At 49.3% G+C, this 27,610-nt stretch overlaps 1 protein-coding gene across 1 annotated transcript in view; it reads left to right on the top strand.

Moving 5' to 3' along the window:
• Window positions 1–20,501, top strand: part of Sh3pxd2b (SH3 and PX domains 2B) — an 83,524-nt gene extending 63,023 nt beyond the window's left edge. Inside the window, exons 8-13 of the mRNA XM_038327157.1 lie at window positions 1,035–1,139; window positions 5,014–5,131; window positions 8,090–8,316; window positions 9,944–9,993; window positions 11,130–11,255; window positions 14,708–20,501. Coding sequence (XP_038183085.1) covers window positions 1,035–1,139; window positions 5,014–5,131; window positions 8,090–8,316; window positions 9,944–9,993; window positions 11,130–11,255; window positions 14,708–16,252 — 2,171 coding nt within the window. The 3' untranslated portion in view covers window positions 16,253–20,501. The remainder of the gene's footprint in view (window positions 1–1,034; window positions 1,140–5,013; window positions 5,132–8,089; window positions 8,317–9,943; window positions 9,994–11,129; window positions 11,256–14,707) is intronic.
• The last annotated feature ends 7,109 nt before the right edge of the window (window positions 20,502–27,610 follow it).

Raw genomic sequence — 27,610 nt, 5'->3', positions numbered from 1 at the left:
AGGGAGTAATATTAAAGGTCTGTGTATTCAGGACGCATGGAGGCTTTGGTTTTTTTTTTTTTAAGGTATTTTTATTTTTTATTTCATGGTTGGTAAACACAAATGTAAAAACCAGACATTGAGGGATTAGAACATGCAACTTTGGGTGGAAGCCATGGGGCCCGCAGCAGCCCTTCCTCAGAGAGCACGTGGTGCGAATGCGAAGCCTGTCGATCTGTCATGCTGGGCAGCCAGGTTCCTCTTGACATGCACTGGTGCCTTTTGAGGCCTGTGCCCTTAGGATGCAGCACAGACCCCAGCTCTGCCACAAGCTTAATGATCACAGCCACATCTGTTATCCTCTTTGTGTCTCGGTTCTTCATGTGCAGTGAGGATGAGCACAGGGAGGTCATACAAAGTCATGCAAGTGCCGTGAGCAGTCCATTGCACGCCCTGCTAATGGTAGATGGTTTCTAGGCTCCTTCCTCAGGGCGACCTCCCTCACCCCTGTCCCATGCCCTGACCTCCCTCACCCCTGTCCCAGGAACAAGTTTCTTGTTAGCTTAGTTTTTTTTTGTTTTGTTTTGTTTTGTTTAGCAATTTGTAGCTACTATTGAAAGATGTAGTCTACCCAATGAACTAGTTATTTTTTTAGCCTAACATTAACAGTTGAATGAAAAAAATAGAGGGTCAGCTTCCACGCCTGTGGATTCTGCATCTTTGGATTCAGCCAACCATGGATAGAAAATAAGGGGGAAGATGTGAATGCGCCGCACATGTCCAGAGCTTTTCCCTGCTGTGACCCCAGACATGCAGCCTAACTGTTAACAGCTTTGACATCCTATTGGCAGAAGTCCCCTGCGGATGAATTAAAGTCTGTAGGGGTGTGGGAGGGTCCTAGGTGTATCCTATAACCTTTATATGAGGGACTGCCCTCTGGGAGGATCTGCTGCCCACAGGGCACCTCTAGCCCAGTCCCGCGTGTGCCAAAGGACAGCTGGATCATTACCCTCTCACTTGTGCCCCACTGACGGCGCCTTGCATTCTTCTTGCAGGGTGGTGGTTCGTCAGCACCGCCGAAGAACAGGGCTGGGTCCCTGCGACCTGCCTCGAGGGCCAGGATGGTGTGCAAGATGAGTTTTCCCTCCAGCCTGAGGAAGGTAGGAAGGAGCTTCCGCTTACCCTTCTTGGCAGCCTCTGCTGTAGGGTCCAGCGCCTATAAACAGATTAGGATTAGAACTATAGGGTAAGCCTGTGTTCCCTTATGACTTCGTGGGAACTACCCTAGGTAAGCCTTGTCAAAGCTAGGCCCTCAACCCTTTATGGGACCCCCAGCCTAACTGCTGCTGACACCCCACTGCTCCTCCCTGACATTGCTATGGTGGCCACGATACCAAGCTGTACTCTCCCATTTGCAAGTCTTTCGACCCCATCTGTTTAAACATACCTGATTTTTCTGTTTGTTTAAGTGTCCCCTTCTGTCTCCCACACGCTCCCTATTCCTGGGGACATCTCATGGTAGATGTTCTGTGTGGTGATGCCTGTCACTCCAGCAAAGCCAAGGCCCGATGCTGCTTCTCCCCAAGAACTTCCCAAAGCAGAGGCCCTCAGTGTCTCCGGGAGCACACGAGTGTCTGGGAGTCAGACAGACCTGAGTGTGAGTCTTACCTCTGCCACATGCAGAGCAATCTTGGGGCAGAGACACCTCTCTAAGCCCCAACATTCTCTGCTGAACATGGGAACATTACGACCTGCGTCCCCATCCTGCCTGGGAGCGGGGGTGAGTGGATGGGTCTGAAGAAGCACAGAGACAAACCAAGAGTGTCAGAAAAGGGGGAAAAGGTCTAGAAACCCAAAATTTACACACCCAAAAATTGCATCTTGCTTTGCACTTAGCTGTGCCACAGTGACTTTGCTCTGTGCTCTGTTTCAATGGCCCTCTGGGAGCTAGAGGCCAGGCTACCACAGGCTACTACAGACTGCCACAGATAAGCTCAGATTAAAGGGGGGGGGGGGTATACTGATGGCAGCCTGTGTCTCCTTCCGCAGTCTGGGAGGGCATGAGAAGGAAGTGACTGTTAGCACCATTTCACAGATGTGGAGTCACTCTCAGAAAGGCCGATTTTTGCCCAGGGCCACACGGCTAGAGGACAGTTAGGAGCACATCTTTCTACAGGTATAGGCATTTTCTTTCCCTCTACGTTGACAGTTTCTCAGGATACTCATTCTAGGAATAGGATGTCTACCGGCTACCTCTTCACTCAAGCTGAAGCTCATTCCCCAGGCGCCTCCTCTCTAGGACGCCTGGAGCTGGGAATAGACACAGGTAGACCCCTTCTAGGGAACATTGCTAGGTGCTCCCAGGCCTGCAGCCCCTGGGAGTGAATTCTCTTACCTCTGCCTTCTGCCCTCCATCCTACATGCTTCCTGGCCAGTCTCCTGGAGGTACTGCTCTCTGCCCCGGTCTGTGGGTCGCCGCCGGACTCTGGGGGACTTGTATGCCATCAGCTGGCGTCAAGGTGCCTACCCTTGGAGATTTTTCTGCATTTGGTGCTTGGAGCCAGGTCCTTGCATCTGTCTGCATGAGCTCCCTGCTCTGGGATTGCCCGTGTCTGCTGCATGTGAAAAACATGGTCTTGTTATCTTGTGTGCAAGCATGAAGGATGGGGAGGAGTGGACCACAGCACCGTTAATAAAAACTCAGACACAGAAATTGGGGTTCAACCTGAAAATCAGGAAAGCAAAGCAGCCAGCTACTGGCTCTTACCTCTACCTCCGTCCGAAATGGCGGTCCTGCCTTCAGGAATCTCAGAATGAGACTGTGTGTGAGAGCTGTCGCCTCCAGTCTTATATTCCTCTCTAGTGCTGGGATTAAGAGTGTGCACCACTACCACCTGGTTTCTGTGGCAAACTAGTGTGACTACCGGGATTAAAGGCGTGTGTCACCACTGTCTGGTTTGTAAGGCTGATTAGTGTGGCTGTTTTACTCTCTGATCTTCAGGTTTGTTTATTAAAGCTTTATTTATTAAAATACAAGTGAAATATCACTACAGTGGACCTGGGGTATTTGATTGCCTGGGTCTTCTATGATAGTGACTGGGAAGCCCCATTTCCTTGATCGGACTTGAGTCACAGGAGAAAGCCACATCAACCAGATTAAGCAAAAAGAAAAGTATGATAAGCCAGGTTGGTAGTGAGTGGTTCATACTTGTACCACTTGAAGACTGAGTCTAGACGGTCATGAGTTTGAGGACAACTTGAGCTGCATAATGAGACGCTGTCTTTTAAGGGGGGGGAGGGTCACTAAAAGGCCAGGCTAGAATTAGCTTCAAGCAAGACTGGATGTACCTTTGCCACCTCTGCCCTATTCTGTTTCATTGACACAGCTCTATTCCTTGTGACACTGACCCCAGGCACCTACAGGGGACAGCCACCAAAAAAATCAGCTTCACCTTTAACGTTAAGCACTAGGGCTGGTTCCCCCTGGCCCTCCCACTGTGTGCCATCCCAGAGCCAATCACAGTAGCCAGGCCTTGAAGTACTGTAGCTAGGCCAGAGTCACATGCACATCTCTGTCCAGGAGGTAGAGGCCCAGCCACCCCTAAAGCACATGGATGAGCTACAGCAGAAGGGCAGGCATTGCTTGTGCAGCCCCTGAGCTCAGCTTGGAGTCACTCAGCTCTCTAGCATCCCAGGGCTTGAGCACCCTCCCGGCTGGAGCCTGAGGGGACCCAGGGTTCGTGGGTTTGAATGCACTCAGATGAGGACTCAGGCATTGCCCCTTCCACCTGACCTACACAAAACTACTGTGCTTGGCCAGCGGAATCCTTCCTTCCTCCCTCCTACCCTAGCCTGGGACCTGCTGATTCAGCACAAGGGGAACTAGCTGACCACGCTGAACACAAGATGTGTGCCACAAGTCAGCGCAGCCCCTTCAGAGTCGGTCAGCAGGCCATTCCAATAAAAAAAACAAATGCCTGAGTGCCTCCTACCTCCTCTGCATCAGCTGGCTGCCAATGGTTGCCTCAAGTGTTTTCCTAAGAAGCGTAAGCACTAGGCTGTGGCTGGCTGAGCCACTCACCTGTGGACTAAAATGTAATCTAAGAACGCTCCTCTCTCCTCCTTGCTGGGCTCCCCTGGGACATGTCTCCATATTTCTCTGTGTCAGCAGCCAGAACAGGCACTGGAAATAGAAACTGTTCCCTTATTCTCCTGACATCCTGCCCAGGATCTGCCAGTGAGCAGGATCTCGGGGCTGCTGTGGTAACGCAGTGGGAGATGGATCTCAGGGAGGAGTGTGTCCTGTGGCTTGTGGGGAGAGCGGGGCGGGAGGCGGGGTGGAAAGCAACCCAGACTTGCAGGTAATAAGCATGGTTGGAAAGGGCTGCAACATAGCCCATAAAAAGTGTAGTCTAGCCATCTAGGTAATGAGAAGTGCTCTCTGTCCCCTCCTTGGTGGCAGTTGCACCTTATCTCTGAACTCCTAGTCTCCACAAATCAGGAGCTAGGAGGACCCCAGGGGGCAAGGAACACAGCCCCCCACTCCCACAGGGGGATGTTCAGAACCTGCTCTTTCCCTAAACAGAGGCTCTTTCATAAAACAATTATCAGCTTTTCCAGGCACATTCTAGTGCTGGAGACAAAGACATGACTGAGATAGACCAATCCCTGCCTTCCTGGAGCTCATACTCCTCCCAGCGGAAACAGACTTGAAACAATAGTAAAAGCAGAATTAGTTAGAAGGTAATTCCTGGAATTGGGGAGTTAACCTGAGCAAAGGAGTTGAAGATGCTATCTGTCAGAATGTTGCATGAAGTCATGGACCATGACCTTGAGACACAGATTGGAGGGAAAGTGGGTGGGGGAGGCATTGGTTGTGCAATGGGAGGCCATCAGAGGGACTGGGGCCTCTCTAGCTCAGCGGGAACCTGGGGAGCCAGAAATCTTGCAGAGAATTTCCCTCTGTGTGATTCCAGTTCCCAGCCAGCATCCTGGACTCCTCCAGTCTCTTTCTCACCCTCTATGTTGTTACAGAGGAGAAGTACACAGTCATCTACCCGTACACAGCTCGTGACCAGGACGAAATGAACCTAGAGCGAGGGGCTGTGGTGGAGGTCATCCAGAAGAACCTGGAAGGCTGGTGGAAGATCAGGTACCCGCCTGTTCCTCTCCCTGTGTTTTGGTGGTTTCAGGGCCTCTCATGGGCTCCAGCTTCACAGAGGTCTGTGGGAGACTGCAAGCAGGTGACATTCTGCCTCTGTCATGAAAGGATGTATTTTAATGAGATTTGGCCTCCCTCCCTGCCCATGTCTTTCCTGTAAAGTCCTAACAGGAAAAACCTCTGCGCTCCCCAAGCCTCTGAAAGTAGAACACTATTATATATGTCGTACAACATAGCCTGGGTATGTAGTAGGCCGCTCTGTCTAAGTTTGTGTAAGCACACTGTGGTGTTTGCACAGCGTAGAAGTCACCTATTAAAGCAGTTCTCCAAAACTGCCCAACCATTAAATGGCATGTGACTGTCACAGTACCTACCATGTTGGAGAGTAACATATCCTGGAACTCACAGCTATGGAGTTCAGGGGGCAGTTGTCAGGGTGAGGTGCAGGGTCATCCAAAGCTGGGAAGTGTCCCCAGAGCCTGCTCACTCTGCCATGTCTGCTGTCTGTGCCCCAAACGATGGCCTGAGGATGTGGATTCTGTTGCATTTTCAGCTAGCTTTTTCCACGTAAAGCAAGACTTACTCCATCTTAGTGGGCTTTTTAAGTTGGACAGATGCTTAATTGTACAGATTTCTATCTCCTTGCAAATTTGCCTCCAGTTACAAATGATCTGGCTTTCACTGAAACCCAGGCCATTTTCTTTTTAAAGTAGTTTTGTTTTGTCGGGTTTTTGTTTGTTTGGGGGTTTGTGGGGTCTTTTTTGTTGTTGTTGTTGTTGTTGTCGTTGTTGTTTTGAGATGGGACTCATAACTCTGGTTGTCCTGGAACTTATAGACCAGGCTCACCTCAAACTCACAAACATCCACCTGCCTCTGCCTTCTGAGTGCTAGGATTAAAGGTGTGCACCACCACGGCTACCTTCTTTAACTGATTCTTAATGAGATTTGTCTCTGCCATATAGCATGTCTTATCCGCTGGGTCTATACTCTTTCCCCAAAAGTGTGAGCACCTGTTTGGAAAGGTGCTAGTAGCTCTCAGTGGGGTTGGCTGATTTCCATGGTGTAAATACCTAGTGTCCTGTGGCCACCATCAGTGTGATGGCACTAAGTGTGGCGTTCGGAAGAAATCCGTGCTGTGGGCTATTGTGAGCCAGTGTGGGGTTGCTCCAGTACATCTGTGGTCCAAACAGACCTGAGTGGTTTTTCTGAAGCCCAAGTTCTGCCATGTGAGGATTAAGCAATCATTGTCCTCACTGATACCGCTTTTAGGGACAATGAGCTGGTGTGTCTGAGTCCCTGTCATTCCTCAGTTCAGTGGCAGCCAGCATGGAGCGCCACCATTCTAAGCATGTTTGTGTCAACCAACATAGAGCCCTACCCTGTCCGTGTGAGACTTGGAACCAGGGGCTGGAACTGCTGATAAAAGGTCACACAGAACAAGCTAAGAGGTCCGAGTCTACGCCTGCCACAGACTTGCTTGTAAGCTTGAGAGAGGTGTTTAACACCAATGGGTCTCAGGCTTCTTGTCTTTACAAACCAGATTCCAATTCTGGCTGAAAACCCCTTATCTGAAATGCGTGGGAGCAGAAGTCTTCGGGACCTGGAATGTCTTCGTCTTTGGGGAATGTGGCATGTGTGAATGTGGTGTCTTGGGATGAGGAGGGCCACTGGTAAACCCCAGATTCACTGTGTTGTGTATACACTCTATAAGCGCAGCTGGAAGATGAGTTCTTGCAAATTGAATACAGCTGCATTTTGACTATGATCCGTCACATGAAGTCAGCTGTGGAATTTTCCTTTGGTGGGATCACGTTGGTGCTTAAAAACCTTCGCTGGGAAGCGAGGGGGCAGGGGAGAGACTGGGCCTGTATCCCTCCTGCCAAGGTTGGCTGGGTTCAAACACACTAATAGCTGTGAAGTGCTTAGGGTGGCACTGAGTAGGTGCCAAGTGCGCTGGCTGTCACTGTCGTGACTGTTGTCACCATCACAGTGGTACCGTAGGGGACAGCTCTGATGCTTGCCCATGATGTGATTTGACATTGACAGCTTGTCCTCTTGGCCTTTCATTGTTTTGTATTAAGTTCACCAATACCCAGTTGCTCATACCCAAGGGCTCATATTCTAACCAGGAGACAGGAAAGCCACAGCCAAGTGCATTTTGCAGATGCTGAGATTACAGAGTGTACAGAAGCCAGCGGGCCATTGTGGAGATTGGGCCTCATTTGGGGATCAGAAGAAGACTTAATGACATTAAGTAAAGCCTGGGAAGAGGGAAGGTAACACCAGGAAGGAGGGGGGAGCTTGCCAGGTAGAGGCCCACCAAAAGCAGCAATGTGGGGAAGTGACAAGCAGTGGTGCTTTGGGGAGACTGCAAGTAGAGGGGATATGTGGGACCCAGTGGTTGCTGAGAAAGGCAGCTGATGGGGAGGGCCTGGAAGGCTGGTGTGAAGGCTTAGGTGTCATCTGAGCGCAATGAATTGCGTGTTCCTGGCCTGCAGTCGTTAGAGTTCACTGTCCCATTGTCTTAGGGTTTCTACTGCTCTAAAGAGATGCCATGACCACGGCAACTCTTATAAGGAAAACATTTAATTGGGCTGGCTTACTGCTCAGCGGTCAGTCCATTATCATCATGGCGAGACATGGCAGTGTGTAAGAAGACATGGTTCTGGAGGTACCTGAGAGTTCTACATCTTGTCCTGCAGGCAGCAGGAAGTGGTTTGTCTCACTGGGTGTGGGCTTGAGCGTATAGGAGAACTCAAAGCCTACCTCCACAGTGACACACTTCCTCCAGCAAGGGCACACCTAACAGTGCTACTCCTTTGGGGGCTATTTTCTTTCAAACCACCACACCCACCATCCTTAACCTGAGGTATAGATAGAGTCATGCCCCCTCACTACCACCAAGGTCCTGCAGACCACCCTAACCAGAATCCTTCCCCTTCCTCCTAGGTTCCAGGGAAAAGAGGGCTGGGCCCCTGCTTCCTACCTAAAGAAGAGCAGTGGGGAGCCCTTGCCCCCAAAGCTGGGCCCCAGCTCATCTGCCCACTCAGGGAACCTCGACCTGGACGGTGTTTCTCGGCAGCAGAACGCTCTGGGAAGGGAGAAGGAGCTGCTCAACAACCAGAGGGATGGCCGGTTTGAAGGTCGCCTGGTGCCAGATGGTGATGTTAAGCAGAGTGAGTAACACCCTTGCTCCAAACAGCTGAGGTCTGTCTGAGTTTAGAGTGCCTCCCACATTGCCCTTATATCCTGCAGGTAAAAGTAAGAACTTGGGGACCTTGAATAGCTCACCCAAGGACCAGCAAGCTATAGCATCTGAACAGTGTACTTACTGTTCCTTCCCTAGATTGTCCCACTGTGTCATGATGATCCAGCTCCTAATGTGTATCGGGGGTCTCCTGGTTAGCTCACCGACTCCTCCGACAGTCTCTGAGGGACTGCATTTGTTTTACAAATAAAATCAGAACAGCAGGTGATGAGACCAAGGTCACTTACCTGGTAACAGTGGGGCTGGGGGTTGAACCCAAGGTCCATACCCCTCCAGTCTTCTCCATGGCCTCATGTGTGAACCAGAGGGAGAAAAGTCGACCCCATGTTGGGCTTGCTTCCACCACAGTGCTCCACCCACCTTGCTTTTCAGAACCTCCCTGTGTATACTTTACTATGGGTCTTACCCACATACCCGAGAGTGGGGTTACTCGGGTGTCTGCATTGTGCTTGGGACTGTGGCCTCAGCACAGTGCCCAGCATCCTGTGCTGGTCCTGAAGCAAGAATCTGTGGGCAAAGGACTCCAGCTCCCACAGAGACAAGGGCGCTGAGCCAAGTACCGTGTTCTCTGCACCATCTTAAGTGCGAAGAGCTTCATGGGTGCTACAGCCATGGCAGGGCTCTGTGATTCTGGACTCAAAGCATAGTCCACTAATACTAGGGGTTCAAATGCAATCTGGAGTAATGTGACTTTGTTAAGCTGTTCAGATACCAAATCAACGTCTTCACACACACACACACACACACACACACACACACACACACACACACACACACCCCAGTGGCTCATTTGAACTGGAGACTCATTGCCATTCTACACACTGTAGCAGTTTTGTGTCTACAGCTGAGATGCTGATACTTCATGCGGTCAAGGATCTCGGTCTCCTGCATCTGTTTCATGTTGCTCCCATCATTCAGTGTGGCCCATCACTGTCCAGCCAGTGAAAGGCAGTGGGGAGTGGATCAACTCAAATGCTCCACCTTCCCCCATATGCCGCTGGACTTAGTCACGTGGCAATACCAGCTGCAAGGAAGTCTAGAAACATGAGGCCTTATATAGGCAGCTAACTTCTTGGCTAAGACTCTGTTGTATTTTCTAATATTCTAGTAGATGTGGAAATCGGTATTTCATGTTACCCCAGCTGCCAGGAGAGGTACGCGTTAGGCTAGTCCACAGAAAAGGACCTATGGCTCGGAATCCAACAGTAATTTTGTGCTGTGCTGGGATGAGTCTGGGCCCAGCCTTGTATAGCTCTGTGTCCATGCTTTATGCCCTGCGTGGACAGTCTCCCTTTACTGGTGGACCAGTGCCATTTATCTATTCCCATGTAGAAAAAGGGCCTGGGGAAGGCCATGTTGATGGAGCGTGGTGAGCCTAGCCTGGGAGAGCATAGCCAGGCTGTTCTCACAAAGGCTCACAGAAACGCAAACACATGGCTCCTGGGAGAGGGGAGGGATGAGACCCCACCTGGCTCCCACAGCTGGGGATCTGTCTGTGGAACTCTGCGTGTGAGTAAAATCTTATTTCCCCATAGGATCACCAAAGATGAGGCAAAGACCCCCTCCTCGCCGGGACATGACCATTGTAAGTGTGCACTTGCCTTAGGACCCCATTCCCATGGCCTGGGGCTTGTCTGGGTTACCCAGCAGACCCCACATATTCCAGTTCTTTCCAGGCAGTTCTTTTTCATGAAGCAGCTTATGTGAAGCAGGCCCAAGCTTAGAAGCACAGGTTTGTCTGTGGTGACATTCTGGTATTATGATCCATTTTTTAACTCTATAAGTCCATTTATTTATTCATTAATTTACCTATTTATAGGCAGAGTCTCACTATATATATAGTTAGCCTGGAACTCTCTGTGTAGACCAGGCTGGCCTCAGACTCAGAGTTTTACCTGTCTCTGCCTCCTGAGTGCTGGGTTCAAAACTTTGCACCACCATGCCTTGCCTGTAGGTACCTTTTTAACCAGAATGCATTGAGCATTCTTAATCCAAAAACCTCAAATGCTTTAAAAATCTTGACACTTTGAGCACCAAAAGAGTGGAATGAAAATTTCATACCTGACCTCACATGTTGGACCACAGTCAAAACATGTTTTAGGTTCACTAAAAACATCTGTCGTCAAATGTTACACTTGGGCTAAATATACACGAAGCATAAATATATTTTGTGTTTGAACTTGGATCCTAGCCCCAGGATGTCTCACTATGTAAACAAATATTCAAACTGTAAAACACTAGTGGTCACAAAGGGGCCTTTTTGAACATGTCTACCACTTCTTGGGTCCCTGTCCATTACCATAAATGTGCCAGGTGCTTCACTCGGTAGCAGGTTTAATCATCATGGCAAGGGCCAGTAGCATTAGGATTCCCGTTCTACAGGAGATGAAGTGGAGGCTTGACATGGCCCTTCACCAGCTCAGCCCACGTGGGCCTGACTCAAAGACCTGTGGTCTTCCCACAGCCTCGCTGCCTCTTACCTTCAGACATGCTTGTGTTTTCCCAAATTCTCATAATGAACCTGGATGTCCCACGTTGCTCCTGTTTCTGTAAATTTAAAGGGAAAGCGAGACCCCCAACAAGGAGGTGACAGTCATATCCTCTTGGTTTGCCCCTCAGAAGCTAATTAGGCTTCCCAGCACCCCTTCAGCCTTGACGTTGTGTACCCCCAGTCCCTTCATCCCACCCTGACTCAGTCAGCACTGTGTGTAATCCTGCCAGCCTCGAGGCCTCAACCTGCCGAAGCCTCCCATCCCACCCCAGGTGGAAGAAGAGTATTACACCATTGCAGAGTTCCAGACCACCATCCCAGACGGCATCAGCTTCCAGGCCGGCCTGAAGGTCGAGGTGAGCACACCTGCTGTGGTTCTTTATTCTTAGCATGGCCTTCTGTCTTTTTACCTCCTGCTGTGGGGGAGGGGAGGCGAGGTTAATGGCTTTATTAAGGTATGATTATACCTTTGTAATCACATTCCAAACTGTTAGCCAACTTGAGTGTAAAATTGGGGTTATTTTATTTAGTTCCATAACCATCACTACCCTCTGGTTCCAACATCCTTAGCAGACACCCTGTCTGTCCTTTCAGCCAGCACTAGAAGTGGAATTATACAATATATGGCCCTTGTGTAGCTGGCTTGTATTTCCATTTCTTTTTAAATTTTTATTTATTTTTATGTGTATGGGTGTTTTGCTTGCCTGTCTGTGTATCTCATGTCTGTAGAGGCCCGAAGAGGGCATCAGATCCCCAGGGACTGGAGTTACACATAGTTGTGAGATGCCATTGAGGTGCCAGAACTGAACCTGGGTCCTCTGGTAAAATAGCCAGTGTTCTTACCACTGAGCCATCTCTCCAGCCACTCTTTTCCGTTTTAAAAGGATTTATTTATTGTGCATGTGCCCACGGCTCTCACTGCATGTGGAGGTCATTGGACAATTTTTCCACAAGTTGGTTCTCTCGTTTCTGAGGCAGTCTCTCTGCTGCTGCTCTCTGTATGTGAATTTCCGGCCACGTCTCCTGTCTCCACCTCCCTACTTGATAATGAAGCTCGATGGGAGGCCTGGGAGATTGATATCACCCTGTCTTACAGATGCAGCTCATGGGGTGGATAAATGCTCATCTCGGGGTAGAGTTAGTAAGTGGTGGAGCAGGGACTCGAACTGAGATCTGTCTGGTTTCTTTCATTTCATTCCTGTGACCTTGCATTTGTTTCTTTCATCATAACATGTGGCTTCTGTCACCAACAAGAACATGTTTAAGAACCGAAGCAGGAGACAGGCATGGGTACATATGCCTTTAATCCCTGTACACAAGAGGCAGAAGTAGTCCAACCTGGAGCTGGAGCCAGCCTTGTTTTCATAGAAAGATCCAGGGCAGCACAGGCTACATAGTGAGATCCTGTCTCAAAAGAAAAAAATAAATAATAACCAGATGGCCAGATTTCCTGTCACTCTTCTTTCCCTTGCGTGTCCTTATTGTCCCGTTTTCCTTTCCTCACACTGTCTTAGTGATGGAGTTGAATTGCTGATGAAGGCTGTGTACCCAGTGGTGACATTAACTGTTCCCAGCATACTGGGTATAATAGCATGCCAGTCGCCTGTTTGTTAGTCCCGCTAGACTCCCGCCTGTGCAGCTCAGCTTTTCTTGGCCACCTTCCCAAGAAATCACCTTCTGATTTGCTAGTGCAACACCTACCAAGTACGGTTGCGTGCGTTCACAAAGATGGTGCACTTTTGCTTGTTCAGGCATTAGTAAGTCCTGCCATTGGGTGTTACTGCGGCTCTCATCATTCGAGTGGGATAGCTCTGAGCTGAAACCCAGGACCGCAAGCCCCAGAGTTGGCCTCCCAGAGCTGACTCCATGGCTGCTGTCCCTCCTGCCAGGCCTCATTCCTTATGACTCCTCAAACAGTTTCTCAGGCCAGGCTTGGCTCTTCCTAGGAGGCGGGGTCTGGCAGTCCTTAGAGCCCAGCTGCCTGCCCTCCGCTTTCCCCCACCCAGCCCAGCTGCTTACCTTCACTCTCACCCCCACCATTCATCCTCTCCAGAACCCTCTGCCCAGTCCTCAGCCCTCCTGAGGTTCTGCTCTGCATTTGTAGAATGGGATGATGATCCCTGGATCACAGGAAGGTCAAAGGTCATGAGCATCAGGTTTGCTGTGTACAGAACCTGCTGGGGAATCTCTGGTACTGGTTCTTTTAGGCCTGCCGTATACCAAAATATTGCAGATGGACTAGATTAAACACTGATTTTCCTTCTCATGGTGCTGGAGCTGAAGTCTAAGATCAAGGTGCAGCAGAACGGGTACCTCTTGTGGCTTCTTTCCTTGGTCTACCCATAGTCACCTTCCTGCCTTGTCCTCACATGCAGTCCTTTACTCTGTGCTCCCAAATCTCTTCCTTTGAAGACATCAGTTTAGGTAACTAGAGCCTGCTCTTAGGACCCATTTCCACCCAGTGACTTCTTCAGAGGCCCTATCCAGATGTGGGGACATTTGGAGTGCTGAAGGAGGGTGCTCTATATAGGACTTTGGGGGCACACTTCAGCCCACTGCATACAATTTGTGTACTGTTCATCCCCAAGAATTCACTCAGATGATACTGGATCAGAAAGACACAGGAACCATCATATCTTAAATAACATCAGTATTTCTCCCCACCATTCAGTCCAGTGGGTATGGGCGTGAGGGAGAGCTGGAGATAAGAGATAAAACTCCCTTTATCCCACCGGCCTCTGGTGCCCTGAATGTAAGCATAGTGTATCATCGACCTAAGTGTGATTCCTGTGTTTGAAGATTCCCGCTTTTCATATGGCGTAGTTGCTATAAATGCCAGCTCCTCTAGTCTCTAGTGTTGAGCCTAAGAAGCCAGGATCAAGGGTAGTTTTCCCATTCTGTGGCTTTTGCCTTGTACTTCGGCAGCAAATTGTGTTGATGGCCTTGTCCTCCCAAGCTGACTGGCAGCTATGCATGGATCCCTGTTGCTTCCCACTTCACAGAAGGGAAAGGGAAAGCCCAGGGTGCAGAGGGGCTGGATGTCAGTCAGTACCCCTCCCCCAAAGGTGCCTTCTAAGGCACGTCAGCCATATCTTTCAAAGGGTCCTCGTCACGATCCAGAAGTGGACAAGAACCTGATAGATATGGCAGTGTACACCTTTAATCCCAGCTGTTCAAGTGGCTAAGGCAGGCTGGTGGTTTAAGCCAGGAATTAGAAGCTAGACTGGGCAATGTAGCAATACCCCCATCTCAAAAGTCAATATAAATGAGAACCCACCTTGATGGGGTGTCCTGATAGTGTCCATAACTGCTTCTATCTCTATGTTCTATTTCTGTGACAAAACACCATGAACAAGGCAACTTATAAAGTGTTTAGTTGCGTTTACAACCTCAGAGGTTTTAAGAGTCCATGATGGCGGAGCAAAGCCATAGCAGCAGGAACAGCTAAGAGCTCACTTCTTGATCCGCAAGCAAGAGGCAGCGAGAAAGAGAGACTGGAGATGGCACAAGTCTTTTGAAAGCCCATCCCCACTGACATACTTTCTCCAACAAGCTCACACCTCCTATTCTTTCCCAAACAGTTCCATCAACTGGGGACCAGGTATTCAAGCATAGAGAGCCTATGGGGGTCATTCTCATTCATACCACCACGCTGGTCTAGCGTAGACCTAGACCTCGTAGGAGGATTTGCAGAGTCGGAATACAGCTTTCGGGGTACCTGTTTCATGTAGGTTTTTTTCCTAAATTGTGGACCCTGCCCAGGATGTGGCTTCAGACCTACTAAGTACCTTTCCTGTCCCACTCCTAGGTGATTGAGAAGAGCTTAAGTGGTTGGTGGTACATTCAGATGGAAGATAAGGAGGGATGGGCCCCAGCAACCTTTATTGACAAGTACAAGAAGACCAGCAGTGCCTCAAGGCCCAACTTCCTGGCTCCCCTGCCTCACGAGATGACTCAGCTCCGGCTTGGGGATACAGCTGCAATGGAGAACAACCTGGGTCCAGAAGCAGTGGGGCCCTCCAGACCCCTGCCTGAGGCACCACATGGTCCTATGGACTCTGGGATGCTGTGGTCCAAGGACTGGAAGGGGGGAAAGGAGTCCCCAAGAAAGGCATCTTCAGATCTGTCTGCATCAGCAGGCTATGAGGAGATCTCAGACCCCACACAAGAGGAGAAGCCCAGCCTCCCTCCACGCAAAGAATCCATCATCAAATCTGAAGAAGAACTGCTGGAGAGGGAGAGGCAGAAGTTGGAGCCACTCCGGAATTCCTCCCCCAAGGCCCCTGGCATGATTCTGCCAATGATTCCAGCCAAGCATGCTCCGCCAGCCCGGGACAGTAGGAAGCCAGAGCCCAAACCTGACAAAAGCAAGTTGTTCCCACTAAAAAATGAAATGGGGCTAGAATGTGGTCACAAGGTGTTGGCCAAAGAAGTGAAGAAGCCCAACCTCCGTCCTGTCTCCAGGTCCAAAGCTGAGCTGCCTGAGGAGAAGGTAGAAGCCACTCCCCAGAATCTGTTCTTGAAGTCTAGACCTCAGGTTAGGCCCAAACCAACTCCTTCCCCCAAGACAGAGCCAGCTCAGAGTGAAGATCAAGTGGACATACACAACCTCAGGAGCAAGCTCAGACCTGCCAAGTCCCAGGAAAAAGCTTTATTAGACGGGGAGAGCCACCATGCTGCTGGGAGTCACGACACAGCCCTCAACCGAAGCTTCCTTCCGGTAGAGGGACCTGGCCGTGGTCAGGACAGGTCTGGCCGGCAGGATGGACTGAGTCCAAAGGAGTCACCCTGCAGAGCCCCTCCCAGGCCAGCCAAGACCACAGACCCTGCACCCAAGAATTTGCCTGTGCCTGTCCAAGAAGCCACCCAGCAAAGACCTGTGGTCCCACCTCGGAGACCCCCGCCCCCCAAGAAAACCTCCTCCTCACCGTTATCATGTAGGCCCCTCCCAGAGGTCAGAGGCCCACAGCGTGAAACCAATGAAAGCAGAGCCGTTCCTGTGCCAGGCCGGGCCCTCCTGGTCCCTCCGAAAGCCAAACCCTTCCTCTCTAACTCCTCGGTGGGCCAAGATGACATGCGAGGCAAAGGTGGGCTGGCGCCACGCATAGCTGGCAAGGTGGGAGAAAACAGAGAGAAAGCAGCCCCCTTCCTCAATGCCGATGGCCCAAAGGACTCACTGTATGTGGCTGTGGCCAACTTTGAAGGAGATGAAGACACCAGCAGCTTCCAGGAAGGGACAGTGTTTGAAGTTCGGGAGAAGAGCAGCAGTGGCTGGTGGTTCTGTCAGGTCCTCAGCGGGGCTCCTTCCTGGGAAGGCTGGATTCCTTCCAACTACCTCCGGAAGAAACCTTAGCTTCCCCCACCCTGCCCAGAGAGACCCCCGCTGTCCCTGCTGGCCTCTTCCACGTATTTAATACGCATCTTAATTTATCAGTCTCCACACAGTTCCAAGGAAGGAGGCCATTGGGGTGCTGTGGAGAATGCTTGGTGCAGTGATGTCCTGTTGCCTGGGGTCTGAGTCTCCTGTTGTGGTGCCCCTGGAAGGCTAGAAAGCCAGGTAGAAACCACATCAGCATTTTTCTCTTTAGTGGTACCCATACTCCTAGTCAATGGTATTGTCACCCAGGTGCAGGACCGTGACACTCTCAGAACTCCAAGGCTGAGACCTGTCACCTGGAGAGCTTCCAGACTACACCTCGGTGCTCAGAGGTGGCACAGAGGGACAGCCCACATAGTCTGTGACAACTCACTTCTCCATGTTTCTGGAAGCCCAGTAGTGGCTTTGTTCACTGTTGCCAGAATGCCTGGTACCTGTAAGAACTGCGTCCTGAAGGAATCAGCTTCCAGGCTTTCTGTTTCTAAGTCCTGACCAGATGCAGCTGCCCGAAAGTGGTCCTGGAGATTAACTCGGTCATCCCGCCTCCTGTATGCCTTGGACCGTGATCAGTCCTAATGGGGCGTGCTTCACTACTGCAGCCTCTGGTCTATCTAGGACTCTTAAATTACATTCCTGCCCACCTCCCCCAGTCCCTAAAACAAGAGTCTCCAAGTTTGTTTAAATAAGGGGCACGGCCTATGAGAGCTTCTTTGCCCAGTAGGTGCCAAACTGTCCTTGGCCTTTTGCTTTCATGTCCAAACCTTCACCCAGCTCCCACTATTCCATCACACCCATTTTCTAGAAGAGGAAACCCGGGCTCTACAGGCCCCAGGACATACTAGCTAGGAAGAGGAGGGAGGAGGAAGTTGAAGTACAGGCCTGCCTGACTCCTCTCCCAGCAAAGAACAAGCCAATGCGGGAAGAAATAGGGGTTGACTGGGTATCAGGGCAGGTGGCCTGGGAACCTCCTTTTGGTATAAGCCAGGGGGCAGTAGTAACTGCCCTAGACTTGTAGCTGCTTCTCCATGGCAGGGCAGGGCATGCCCTGAATCCTTAGTAGCGGACACAGAACTTGTAGGCTGGCACCCCATGCGCAGAAGGGTAATACTGAAAGCTGAGACAGTGTCCCTCGGTGGTTTGAAGGAGGCTCTGGTGACTAAGGACCAGCAGCTGGGGCGGAGGCAAACTAAGCAGCGCAGCAGTAGCCACAACTCTTGCCCTGGGCTGGCGTGGCTTCCCAGTGAGCAGTTAGCTTTTTTAATATTCTTTCCCAGGGAGAAGCCCACGGTAGACCATCCCTATTTTGACTAACAGACTTAACTGAGACCTCAAGAGGTCCGCTTAGCTACTACAGGGCTAAAAACAACTCAGATTTTTAACTCCCAGCCCAGAACAACTTGTACCTATGAACAGGCTTCCTTTAAAAGAGGGGCGGGGTGGAAAGAGCAGAACCCATCCCCTCCCAAAGACCCTGCAGAAGAGGCCGCCCGGTCCTGTTCTACATCTACCCCAGAAGTCTCTCTCTCAAGTGCACCGTTTTTTAAACCCGTGCTTTAGGAACCACAAAACCCTCTTTCCCGAGATGATTGCATCTTACCTGAAGTGCCAAAGATTTTGTGCAAGCAGATCTCTTCTGCACCCTCCCCAGCGCCCTCTCTGTGCCCCTCTGGCTCTGGCTGCTGTCCTCTGACCCGTGGTGCCACCATGACTCTCTTCCTCTGCTTAGCTCCACCCTCAGAATACTGGGCCAGGGTGCGAGGCACCTCCTCAAGGATATTCCTGCTTAGTCTGTGCCCAGGGCGTTAGGAGACAGCCCCAGGTAGAGAGAGGGGAGGCTCCGCAAGTCTTAGCACTTCTTCAAGGCTACGCACACATACCCACTGTGCATGAAGTCTCCCAGCTTTTGTTTTGTTTTTTGAGGACACCCTTCACTTGAATAGCTTTCATGAAGCTGTTTTACAGGTCTTTGAAGAAGCAAAGGGTTTTTTTTAATCGTTGTTTTGTTTTTATGTGTTGTTTTATTTTTTTGTTTGCATTTGGCTCTCCATGACCTTTTCAAGTAGTCTACCAGTCCCTATTTTGCAGCAGGTACTAGATTCTGCCTTTTGTCCTCACCTTGTGCTGATGTGAACTGCAGGTGTGCAAGGTGCATTCTCTGGTCACTGTCCTTTTCGTGGGTCACATGCACAGCCTGAAGATTCCTGGGGCAAGCTCCATCAGCCACAGTGGTCGTCATTGCTCTGGTCAACCAGAAGTGAGCAGGCCTGCAAAGCTAGTGACTCCAGCTTCCCTTGCCTGGGACTTAGCTTTCCAGCATCCAGGACTATGGTCACCCCTCTGGGATGGAGCCTATGCCAGACCTCCCTCCATCCCTGCCTTGGAAAACTTCCAAGACCATGGTAGCAATGGGCCAATCACAGACTAGATCACCAACACAAACCTGCCATCGCCCCCCTTAACTAATCTGTACACCAGCCCTGTGAGATGACAAGGATCAGCACCAATACTTAATGAGAAAGTTAAGGTGTGAAGGGTGTTGGCACATCCAGCCTTGTCCAGATCCTGGCCACCAGCAGAGAAATGTGTATAGTCCTTGCAGGCAATCAGGTGACCCAGTTTCTGAATTTAGGTGTTACCCCCGGTAACCTCCTGGCTAAACATTGGTCACCTGCCAGATGGCCCCTGTGGATGGCCCCTGCTCTCTGGCTCCATGACTTCATTGTTTCTGCCCGAGAGCAAGTGTAGTGAAGACCTCTGGAGACCTGGACTTGAAAACAGTTGCTTGCTAAAATGAGACTTTGCTGATATTTTCTGGCCAGAGTTACTCTTGGCCGTTTGTGTTTATAGCATGGCCCCAGTCCTAGGCAAGGGGAGGGAGGTCTGAGCTCCAGCTACTTTATATCCTGCCAGGAAATGGCTAGAGCCATGCCAGGCGTTCACAGTCATTTTCAGCCTCTGCCACCGGGCTGCTCCACAGAGTAGATTTCTACGGCTTAAACTGTTTCTGAACCCACTGGGGACTTGGGTGGTGGGTGGAAAGTGGAGGGCACGTGTGCCTCGGTAAAGAACAGGTGCCAAATCTCCCCAAGACTTAAGGACGGTCCAGTGTTTATTACCAAAACCTTGCTCTGAGAGAGAGGAGGAAACTGCCCCTACCCTCTCAAAGCTGCCCACCGGAGGTGCAGTACAGCAGGAAAGCACTGGCCAGCATTCACGGGGGCCCCCAACGCCATCCTAGCATTACAGATAAGCAAGAACATTAATTAGTGTCTCTGCTCCTGTCCTTCCATTAAGCTCTTCAGTGCTGACATAGTCTGCACCTTGGGAAGCCTTGCCATTTCTTTGAATAGTGTGGCAATCTCAACCCCTTCCCTGGCTGTCTAAACTGGCCTTCAGGGTTTTTCTGTGTACTGCAGACAGCCATATCCTACCGCAGACCAAAGATTCAGTGGGGCATGGACTGAATTGGTAGGAAGTGAATTTACATCAAGGCCTGAGGCCTTGCCTTTGCTTGGAAGAATAGCTCCTAACTTGCTAGGGTTCTAGCAGCTGGACTGATCTGACCCCAAGCAGAACTACAGAGTTAAGACAATGGTTCATACTCGTCGCCTGCTCATGGGCCACCTTCTGACCTCCTGCTCTGGACAGGGATACCTGGTCTCTGGTGCTATCTAGTTGAGGTACCAAGCCCCTCACATGTGAGTGTTCCATCTTCCTTCCTGTCTCCATCTTCTCCACAATAAGCCAGTCAGAAAGAGGGCTTAGCTTTCATCCTTCTGCAGACCAGACCCGGTACCATCGCCAGTGGCCTTCACTCTCGCTTCTCTGCTTTAAGAGCAAAGGTGCCCCACCAGGCTTACTACAGCAATAAGCAATTCTAATGCAACGGAGGTGTCTGTATTATGCCCGTAATGCCTTTGTGCCCTGTAATTATTAGTAGCGTCTCTCTTACTGGGGGAGTGTGATAAACCATGGTCACCTTAGCCGTACACAGTTCCTGTTTCAGGGCCACTGAGGAGCTAGGTTGCTTCTGGCATCCCTCCAGAAACAGTGGGCTCTGGGCAGTGTGACCTATTGTATGTGTCTGCCCATAGACGGTGCTGGGGACCCCTGGGTTCTCAGCTCCTCTCACACCCCCTAGGCCGACTGACAGATCCTAGTGTTGGCTTTTGTTTCCTGTGAGTGTTTAATGTGAGGGGGCAGTGGGTGAACACCTAGCTGTAGCATGTAGAGACTATATACCATTAGACTTTTGGTTGTTTTTTTTTTTTTAATAATAATAAAAAATGCTTGACTGGTTTCAAGCTTCATTGTAAATGTGGAATGTTTGTGGGTTTCATTTGGCTGAAGGAGATGCATGGTTTCCTGCCCTGGTGTCTGGGCCTGAGGTCTTTGCATCTGAAGAATAGAAATAAATGCAGGCTGTTTGGGCATTGCCCAGAAACAGTACTCTTTCCTGGGCCTAGCATGCCTTCGGTCTTTTAAATATGATATCAATAAGAAAGCAAAACAAAAGCCAGCCTGGTGGTGGTGATTCACAGCTTTAATCCCAGCACTCAGGAGGCAGAGGCAGGTGGATCTCTGTGAGTTTGAGACCAGCCTGGTCTACAGCGCGAGTTCCAGGAGAGCCAAGGCTACACAGAGAAACCCTGTCTTAAACACCACCAAAACAAACAACAAACGCCACAAGGGAAAGCCACCTTCCATTTGTGAGGTACCTCAGCTCAGTTCTGCCTAAAGATTAGAACTGTCATCCGGCCAGGGAGCCTTGCTCCTGTTGACACTGCCTTCTGGTGAGCAAGGGTGCATGCAGGAGAGTAGGGAAAGCATGCAGCTATCATTGGGCACAGGACTCCCAGGTTCTCTCTTCACAGGGGGTGTTTATTCTCAGAGACAGAGACAAGGCTGTCTTGGGAAGAAACCCAAGGACATTTGCTACCCTTTGGCCTAGAGTCTTTGGTCCTTCCATCTTCCTGTTTTCATAAACTAAGTGTACCAAAGTATGTTTGTGGGATATCTGCCTCTCAGCACGACCTAAGAAGTGTTCTCTGGCCAGTCCTATTTAGGTAAGCTTGCATGATGACTCTGCCATGTCCTGTGGGCACATGGACGCACTGGCAGTGGGTGATAAGGAGAAAGAGGCATCAAATGCTTAGTGGAACTTAACCCAGTGTTTCCAAACTGTATTCGATGAGAGTCCCCTTGTTCATGAGACGTTTTGAAATGCCAGACACAACAAACTCTGCTGCTGCAGAGCCTGCGTTAACCATTTACAATGTCATGGTATACTGTTGTGTGTCCCTGTCTGAAGCCTCCAGCCTTCATGCCCATGTCCTGCTCCCACAGAGCAATATGGGCGGGGTTGGGTCAGGGTTTCTATTTAGGAAAGAAGCAACAGAATTACCAGTTTTTCCCAGAACCCTCCCCCTCCAAATGCTTACTTGGAGAGACCTGTAGAAGTTCCTCAGAGAAGGTTCTAGACGTCTGAATGTGCTTGCCTTGGAAGTGTATAGTGACTCAGTGATCCCAGAGAGCTGGCCTGGGCTATGCCCAGGCTTCTGTGAGCATGGACTTACTACAGTCCCTGTGTTTACCGTGGCACATTACACTTAAAGTTTATCATGTTGGGGCTGGAGAGATAACTCAGTGGTTAAGAGCACTGACTGCTCTTCCAGGGGTCCTGAGTTCAATTCCCAGCAACCACATGGTGCCTCACAGCCATCTATAATGAGACCTAGCGCCCCATTCTGGCATGTGGGCACACATGGAAGGAATGTTGTACACATAATAAATAAATAAATCTTTTTAAAAAAGTTTACCATGTTGTGCTGGATTGCCGCATCCAGCCTTAGTAGAAGAAGAGGTGCCTAGTGTCACTGCAGCTTGAGATGCTGTGGCTGACTGATAGCCATAGGATGCCATCCGCATCTGAAGAGAAACAGTGGAGGAGGAGTGTATGTAGGGGGGAGTTGGCGGGAGAAGCATTGAGAAGAGAGGAGGTAAGGGAAACTGTGGTTGAGGTGTGAAAACAAAAATATAAATAAATAAAACAAAAATTGTTACTAGGCCTATCTGAAGAATATCAATTAAGGCAGTGTGATCACTTGGAAAAGGACATAGCCCCGTGGGTAAAGGTGCTTGCAGCAGGCCCAGTAGCCTGAGTTCCAGGCTGGACCCACATGGTAGAAGGAGAGATTTGAGTAATGTGAATGCAAGTTTTCCTCTGATCTCCATTCATGCACCTGGCATAAACATGTACCCACATATCCACATGCACATCACATACACACAATAAATAAATTCAAGGGTAATAAAAACTTTAAATAATGTACCGTGTTGGGTGGTTCCAGTGCAGCTCAGTGGCATTAAGCACATTGTTAACACAGCTGCCACCATCTGTCCACAAAACTTGTTCCTGCAACTGAAATTTTGTACCCACTAATATAAGTCTCTGTTTTTCCCTCCCCAGGGTCCTAACCCATATTCTACCTTCTATCTCTGCATGTTGACTCTCTAGGTACCTCACATAATTAGAATCACATGGTTGTCCTTTTGTGACTAGCTTATTTCATGTCACAGTGTCCATATGGTCTGTCTAGATGTAGTACCTATCAGAATTACTTCCCTTTTTAGGGCTAAATAGTCACACTTTATGTGCCAGTTCCCACTTTCTTTAGCCATGTATCAGTGAGCACATGGGCTGCTTCTGTCTCTTGGCCATTGTGAATAATGCCACTGTAGACACAGGTGTGAAGTCTGACACATGACTCACACCTCTCATCCCAGCACAAGGGAGGCTGATGCAGCTGAGGCAGACCAATTGCCAAGGATTCTCGGTTAGTCTTAACTACATAGTGACTTCCAAGCTAGATTGGACTATAGAATGAACCCCTCTCTCAAACAAAGGGGAGCTGGAAAGATGACTCAGCAGTCAAGAGCATGTACTGCTCTTGTGGAGGATCCAAGTTCAGTTCCCAGCGGCCACGTTGGGCAGCTCATAATCACCTCTAACTCCAGGGGAGCTCATGCCCCTGGCATCCACTGAGACCTGCACAGACACACACCAATATGCATATTTAAAAACAAAATAAATCTTTATAAAATGAGCTGGTAAGATGGTTTAACAGATAAAGGAGTTTGACACTTCAGCCTGCTAAAGTGACCTCATGAGTTCAATCCCTGGAATCCACAAAAAGGGGAAGGCAAGAACTAATTCTGCAATGTCTTCTAACATTTACATGGCCACTATGACACATACACAAACATGTGCATGTGTATGCACACATGCGAACATGTGCATATGCATGTGCATGCACACAGCTATAATAAAGATCCTAATTTTTGGTGTTATTGTTGTTTTTCCAAGACAGGATTTCTCTGTCTAGTCCTGGCTGTCCTGGAACTCGTTCTGTAGACCAGGATGACCTCGAACTCACAGAGATCCTCCTGCCTCTGCCTCTTGAATGCTGGGATTAAAGGCATGCACCACCACTGCCCAGCTGTAAAGTTTAATTTTTAAAAGTGGGCAAATACCTGTTGAGGCCTTTGCTTTCATTTAGAATTATTGGACCGGTGATGATTCTGCATGTGTATGATGTGTACTGGTGGGTGCACTTGTGCAGAGGCCAGGGGACAACATCAGGTGTCCTCCTCTGTCCCTTCCTCTCCATCTTAGCTTTTGATACAGTGCCTCTCATTGATACAGGAGCTCACCCATTTTGGCTAAGCCAGAGCCAATGAGCTCTTAGGATCTGCCTCTTTTCATCCCACGGTGCTGGGATTACAGGCACTACGGGCCTTGCATGATTTCTGTGCAGCGGGCATTTCTTCACACTCAGCTCTCACCCCAGCCCCTGTGCTGAAGTACATGTTTACATAGCTCTCTGTTGTTCATTTCTGAACACATTCTTGAATGAAAATTGTTGTTTAAATTTGAGTTTGTACCTACCCCGAATTAACAAAGTTCTTGTAGGCCCCCAAGTATTTAAACATATTATTTTGACTATGATGCATACACACACACACACACACAAATCAGGCACAAACATCCTTCTTGTAGCTATCGTAGAAATAAAGTGTGAGCACATTGCAGCTGAAGAGATGGCCCAGCAGTTAAGAGCACTAGCTGCTCTCCCAGAAGACTTGAGTTTGATTCCCCGTATCCAGATAGCCCCTAACAATCTTCTATAACTTCAGTTTGTATAACTCCAGTTCAAGGGGGTTCAGTCTTGTCTTCTGGTCTCCCAGAGCACCAGGCACACACGCGGCCCACAGACATACGTCTAGGCAAGATACCCACACACATAAATCAGTATTTTTTTTAACTGTGAGCTACCGCACAGCTACTAAACTAAGAGTGTACCTTAGCAACACTAACGGTATCAATGTTGCTACCTATCTCCAATATTTGTGTATATATAGACATGCATATATATTTACATATGTTATGTCCCTCATCTTTGCTGCAATTATCTCCCTATGCACACTGACAGGTGGAGCCTTAGTGGGGCAGGTGTTAGGAGTCTGCCTTTCTAGATATGCTGTACTGTGAGACTCACCTTACTCTGATGGAAATATCAGGAAAATTTTGGTAAGGTAGCATGCCTTTTACCCTCATTGGGCACAAATACAACACTTTGGTATGAAGTCATACTTGGATCATTTCTCCTCAGCCCAGGAAATTTGAAGTACCAGTCTGAGACCCCCATTCACTTGATAGTAGAGCTTGTTATTGGCGTCAACATGCAGACTCCTTAGAATTTACCCATCTTGATTTTAATGCTGTCAAAATGAGAACCCAGAAGTCAATATTCTGATGTATAGCTCAGTGATAGGTTGCTTGCCTGGTACACACATGGCCCTGATTTCCATCACCAAAGCTGTAAAAAGGAAAGAATGTCACCATTATCTCTGAGAAGTTTCTCTGACTCTTGCTTAGCCTGGGATGGAACATGCAGCCTCCCCAGCTGGGAACTCTTTGAGTAACCTCTGTGCTTCCTGTGGTGCCCTCTCTACAGGGCAGAGGGAGACACAAGAGCTTGGGCAAGCTTTGGGTGATGCAGAAATGCCAGGCCACCCAGGATTTACTTTGGAATAAAACTGGTTCCCCATTGACACACAGCCACCATGTGGCAGGACAGACAGACAGACACAAAGCTTCTCCTGAAGTTTCCTTCTCACCTCTAAATAGACAATAGGAAACAGAGCTGGGCAATTTCATCAATAATAGTTCACACATCACCATATGTAAACAAAGAAGAGGCCTGACGGTGGTGGTACATGTTTTTAATACCAGCTCTCGGGAGGCAGAGGCAGACAGATCCCTGTGAGTTCAAGGCCAGCCTGGGCTACAAGAGCTAGTTCCAGGACATCCAGGACAGGCTCCAAAGCTACAGAGAAACTCTGTTTCAAAAAAACAAAAAAAAAAAAGAAAAAAGAAAACAAAGAAGAATGTGTCTTGCAGCAGAATACAAAGCTGACCTAAAAACTTAAGAAACTACAGATTTTGGAGAAATACTGGCTTTAATGGGCTGTTTGAGGCCAAACCCCAGTACCAGTCAGGAAAGAGAAAACCAAGCAGTCTGTTACTAGGCCACAGCAGTTAGCAGATGTTCCCAGGTGTGTTCTACTGACTGGGTGCACTATGAGTCCAAATTAGACTCTGCCCAGCATGCTCAGGAGAAAACTGACCCTCACAAGGGCTACTGGCCTTCCTGACTGGTGAAGGACGAGTTTATTTATAAAAGCAGATTCTTCCAAGAAACTTGGGCTTCTCAAAACTTTTTCAAATAAGGATGAAGAAAGGCTGGGTCAGAAAAGTGTCTGCCATACAAGCTTGAGGACTTAGCTCAGAATTCCAACACCCACATTAAATGCCTTCCATTGTAACCCAGTGCTGGTGAGGAAGAAACAAGCAGATAACCAGTCAGCCTGGGAGCAGCAGGTCCCAGGGAGAGACCCTGTCTGAATAAACGAGGTGCTCCGCTGAGGAACAGTGCCCTAGGTGAAACTGTGGCTTCTAAATGCACACATGCACACACACACACACACACACACACACACACACACACACACTTCTTCACATGGACTTGGTGGCATGTGCCTATAATCCCGGCACTTAGGAGGCAGAAGCAAGAGAATTGCTTCAAGTTTGAAGTTAGCTTTATGTACATTCTGAGTTCCAGGCCAGACAGGGCTCAGCAGGGTGACACTATCTCAAAAAACAAGCAACAACAACAAAAATACACTTCAGCCCTTCTGCTCCCCGTGGCAGGAGAGTGAGGTCCATACCTCTATTCAGTAGTGTCTGTATTTAATTGCCTTTTATTTTAGCCGTTGGTAAGTTTTTAATTAAGAAATACCTGTTTTAGAGGGGAAAAGCCACTGAGAATTTCTCCGTACTTCAGATATTCAGAACCAGAACAGGAATAGAAAAGACCATCAGACTATCTCATTAGATGTTGAAAAAGCCTTTGACAAAATCCAACACCCCTTCATGATAAAGGTCTTGGAGAGATCAGGGATACAAGGAACATACCTAAATATAATAAAAGCAATATACATCAAGCTGACAGCCAATGCCAAATTAAATGGGGAGAAAAGACTATTAGAGACTAGCACACATTTCCTCCTTCCTTCCAGCCTGCCTTCCTTCTCTTCCCTCCCTCTCTCCCTCCCTCCCCCCTCCTCCTATTTCTCCCTTCTTCCCTCTCTCCCTCTCTTCCTGAGGCAGGGTCTCACTACTTAGCCCTGGCTGATCTGGAACTGCTGTGTAGACCAAACTGGCCTTGAACTCAGAGCTCTACCTGCCTCTGCCCCCCTCCCCCACCCTAGTGCTGAGGTTAAAGGCTTGGGACACCCACTCAAGTCTTTTCTTGGTCACTTTATTTTTTGAGACAGAGTTTCTCACTGAACCTGAAAGCACATCCTTTGAACTAGGCTCGTGGGTCAGTGAACTTCAGGGATCTGCCTATCTCTAGCCATCTAAGGCTGGGGTTACCAGCATGTGCTGCCATGCCTGACTTTTGACTTGGGTCTGGAGATCTGCCCTCAGGTCCTTGTGTTTGTGTGGCAGACACTGTACTGGCTCAGCCATCTCCCCATCTATTCCATATGAAAGCACTTTCAGGAAGGTGTGGGTACCAGACCGCAGGCTCACATGGCCAGTGTGAGCTTCACCCATCTTTTCAGCATCAACTGAAGTATCTTTCATACTGGGCTGAAGACAAAGCTGCACTGTGGGGATTGCAAGGGTCTTTACTGACAGGGAGACCAGTGAAGAAGCCTTCCTCCAAAGACGGCCTCTGTCTGCCCATGGGGGAGACCTGGTGACTG

The sequence above is a fragment of the Arvicola amphibius genome, chromosome 4 (genome assembly GCF_903992535.2).
Source record: "Arvicola amphibius chromosome 4, mArvAmp1.2, whole genome shotgun sequence".
In the NCBI taxonomy this organism is placed as follows: domain Eukaryota; kingdom Metazoa; phylum Chordata; class Mammalia; order Rodentia; family Cricetidae; genus Arvicola; species Arvicola amphibius.
Note: the sequence above shows the minus strand (reverse complement) of the source record. Positions and strands in the feature narration are given on the sequence as shown.